The sequence below is a fragment of the Gekko japonicus genome, unplaced genomic scaffold (genome assembly GCF_001447785.1).
Source record: "Gekko japonicus isolate JY-2015 unplaced genomic scaffold, Gekko_japonicus_V1.1 scaffold2237, whole genome shotgun sequence".
NCBI classification, from domain to species: domain Eukaryota; kingdom Metazoa; phylum Chordata; class Lepidosauria; order Squamata; family Gekkonidae; genus Gekko; species Gekko japonicus.
The window spans coordinates 159,927-163,248 of record NW_015174906.1 but is presented as its reverse complement, the minus strand read 5'-3'; the positions used below and the strand labels follow the sequence as shown (position 1 = coordinate 163,248).

The following is a 3,322-nucleotide window of genomic DNA, read 5'->3' as shown; positions in this document are numbered from 1 at the left end:
CAGAGGAACTGGCTGGCCCCTGTGTGAGACGGGAGGCTGGACTGGATGGACCCTCCCTGGTCTGGCCCAGCAGGGCTCTTCTGAGGTTCTTCTCAGGGGAAGGCCTCGGCCTCCCTGCCCTGTTGCTGGCCCTCCAGAGGAACTGGCTGGCCCCTGTGTGAGACGGGAGGCTGGACTGGATGGACCCTCCCTGGTCTGACCCAGCAGGGCTCTTCTGATGTGCTTCTCAGGGGGAGGCCTCGGCCTCTCTGCCCTGTTCCTGGCCCTCCAGAGAGACTGGCTGGCCCCTGTGTGAGATGGGATGCTGGAGTAGATGGACCCTCCCTGGTCTGACCCAGCAGGGCTCTTCTGAGGTTCTTCTCCGGGGAAGGCCTCGGCCTCTCTGCCCTGTTGTTGGCCCTCCAGAAGAACTGGTTGGCCTCTGTGTGAGGCGGGAAATTGGACTAGATGGACCCTCACTGGTCTCGCCCAGCAGGGCTCTTCTGAGGTCCTTCTCAGGGGAAGGCCTCGGCCTCCCTGCCCTGTTGCTGGCCCTCCAGAGGAACTGGCTGGCCACAGTGTGAGACGGGAGGCTGGACTGGAGGGACCCTCCCTGGTCTGACCCAGCAGGGCTCTTCTGAGGTTCTTCTCCGGGGAAGGCCTCGGCCTCTCTGCCCTGTTGCTGGCCCTCCGGAGGAACTGGCTGGCCACCGTGTGAGACGGGAGGTTCTTCTGGTGTTCTTATTGCTGCCTGGGTGGTCAGTGCCTGCTGGGGCCGGAGCAGCCGGTGTTGGTGCTGCCTTTAGTGGGTCCTGCGCCACGGCCCCTCATCTGCCTTTCTCTCTCCCCCCGCCCCGCCCCGCCCCGCAGGTGCTGCAGGCCCAGCTGGACACCCTGCGCCACGGGCAGGAGAACATCCTCAGCAGCTGCAGCTTCACGGAGCAGGCGCTGGACCACGGCTCCGAGACGGAGGTGCTGCTGGTGAAGAAGCAGATGACGGAGCGGCTGAGTGAGCTGGCGGGGCGGGAGTTCCCCGAGCAGCCCCACGAGAACGCCCAGGTGGACTACGTGGTGGAGACGGAGGGGGTGCGCAAGTCCATCCTCAACCTGGGGGTGCTGCTGACCACCAGCGCCACGGCCCACAAGACGGTGGCCACGGGGGAGGGGCTGCGCCACGCCGTGGTGGGCCAGGCCACCTCCCTCACCATCACCACCAAGGACAAGGACGGGGAGCTGGTGCGGAGCGGGAGCGCCTGCCTGCAGGCCGAGGTGGCGGCCCCCGACGGCTCGGCCGTGGGCCTGGAGGTGCTGGACAACAAGAACGGGACCTACGAGCTGCTGTACACCCCCCGCCACGAGGGCGACCACCTGCTCTCCATCCGCCTCTACGGCCAGCCCATCCGCGGCAGCCCCTTCCGCGTCAAGGCCGTCAAGGCCTCCGACGTGCCCCCCTCCCCGGAGGACGTCAAGCGCCGCGTCAAGTCCCCCAGCAGCGGCCACATCCGCCAGAAGGCCGTGCGCCGCCCCTCCAGCATGTACAGCAGCGGCAAGAAGAAGGAGAACCCCATCGAGGACGAACTGATCTTCCGCGTTGGTTCGTGCGGGGCGGGCCTGGGGGGCGGAGGCACAAAGAGACAGGGACGGGCCCTGGCTTTTCGGACTCGCCCAGGGAGAGTGAGCTTCGCCCTCTGCCCCAGGCCTCTCCTCTCCCCCCCCCCCAACCGGGGCAAGGAATGGATTCTGATTCTGATTTGACACGTTTCCAGTGCCAGTTGAGCACCGGTGCCCAGCTGTGTGGGAGTTCAGGGACTGACCGATTCACTGTGGACAGGCAGAGCCGGCCAAAGGCCAGGCGGGGGCGGCAGGCGGGTGCTGCGGCCCGCCCCTCCTCTTGAATTCTTTCTCCTGTTCCTTTTTTGGCAGGAAGTCGTGGCCGGGAGAAAGGCGAATTCACCAACCTGCAAGGCATTTCCACCTCCAGCAACGGGCGCATCGTGGTGGCTGACAGCAATAACCAATGCGTGCAGGTAGGGGACCCCCCCTCCCTCCTCCCCGCCCAGCACCTGCCCCCCCCAGCACCTGCCCCCCCTGGCCGAGCACCTCCTCCCTTCCGCTCGCTGCTCTAGAGGCTCCTGTTGTGGGGAAAGGTTGCTTGGGATGTGTTAGTTTCGATTCCCTTGCTGTCTTGGCGATGCTTCCTTGTCTGTATGTATCTTTTACGTGCCTGACCTTGGTTCCTAGCTGTAACATCATCCCTGGGAATGTGGGTCCGTTACATTTTGGCAAGCCCTACATTTTACCTTCATTGGCTCCATGCTGCCCAGTGACCCCTTTGAGCCACGTATAATCTGTCCACCCCGTGCTCGTTGCTTTCGTCTTGACACAGAACCTGAATTAGAGATGCCCTACCAATACTGTAAGGAGCTGCGGTGGCTCAAGTGGTTAAGACGCTGAACTGCAGGCTGTTCGAGACCCGAGTTGCCGCATGACAGAGTGAGCTCCCTTCTCTGGCCCCAGCTCCTGCCAACCTAGCCGTTTGAAAGCAAGAAATTGCAAGTAGATAAATAGGTACCGCTTCGGTGGGAAGGTAACAGCGTTCCGTGCGCCTTGGAGTTTAGTCATGCCGGCCACATGACCACGGAAATGTCTTCAGACAGCGCTGGCTCTTCGGCTTTGAAACGGAGATGAGCACCGCAACCCTAGAGTCGGACTCGACTGGCTTTCGAGCAAGAGGAGCCTTTACCTTTTACCAATACTGTACCAATAAACTTGTCTTCTGAAGAAGCAAGTCGTTGATTCTGATTGTTGCAGGAGTCTGACGCCTCCTCCTCCTCCTCCTCCTCTTCTCTGCCTCTGGCCTATAGGTCTTCTCCAATGAGGGCCAGTTCCGGTTGCGCTTTGGCGTGCGAGGCCGCTCCCCCGGGCAGCTGCAGCGCCCTACGGGGGTTACGGTGGACCTCAACGGGGACATCATCATTGCCGACTACGACAACCGCTGGGTCAGCATCTTCTCCCCGGAGGGCAAGTTCAAGGTGAGGAGGCTGGGCTGGGCCAAGAGCAGGGTGGAGGGGGAGAGGGTGGCGGCTGGGGCTGGGGCTCTGCTAACCGGCAGCGGTGGGGGTGAGCTTGGGGGGGGGGCTGCTGTGTCATCGTCTTCCAGGAAGGGAGGGGCCCTGGCTCAAGGTGGGATGGCTAATTCTGAAGAAGACGGAGTCAGGATTCAAAATGATCTAGGTAGGCTGGAACAGTCGGGCTGAGACCAATAAAATGAGTTTCAATAGAGATAAGTGCAAAGTCCCACACTTAGGTACAAAAAACCAAAGGCACAGATATAGGATGGGAG

The 3,322-nt window shown here is 62.2% G+C and overlaps 1 protein-coding gene across 2 annotated transcripts in view; it reads left to right on the top strand.

Annotated features, from left to right (window-relative positions):
- TRIM3 (tripartite motif containing 3) overlaps nucleotides 1–3,322 on the top strand; it is a 22,139-nt gene that overhangs the window by 8,112 nt on the left and 10,705 nt on the right. For both annotated transcript variants that reach the window (XM_015425012.1, XM_015425010.1), the window contains exons 5-7: nucleotides 850–1,573; nucleotides 1,903–2,006; nucleotides 2,844–3,011. In XM_015425012.1, coding sequence (XP_015280498.1) covers nucleotides 850–1,573; nucleotides 1,903–2,006; nucleotides 2,844–3,011 — 996 coding nt within the window. The remainder of the gene's footprint in view (nucleotides 1–849; nucleotides 1,574–1,902; nucleotides 2,007–2,843; nucleotides 3,012–3,322) is intronic.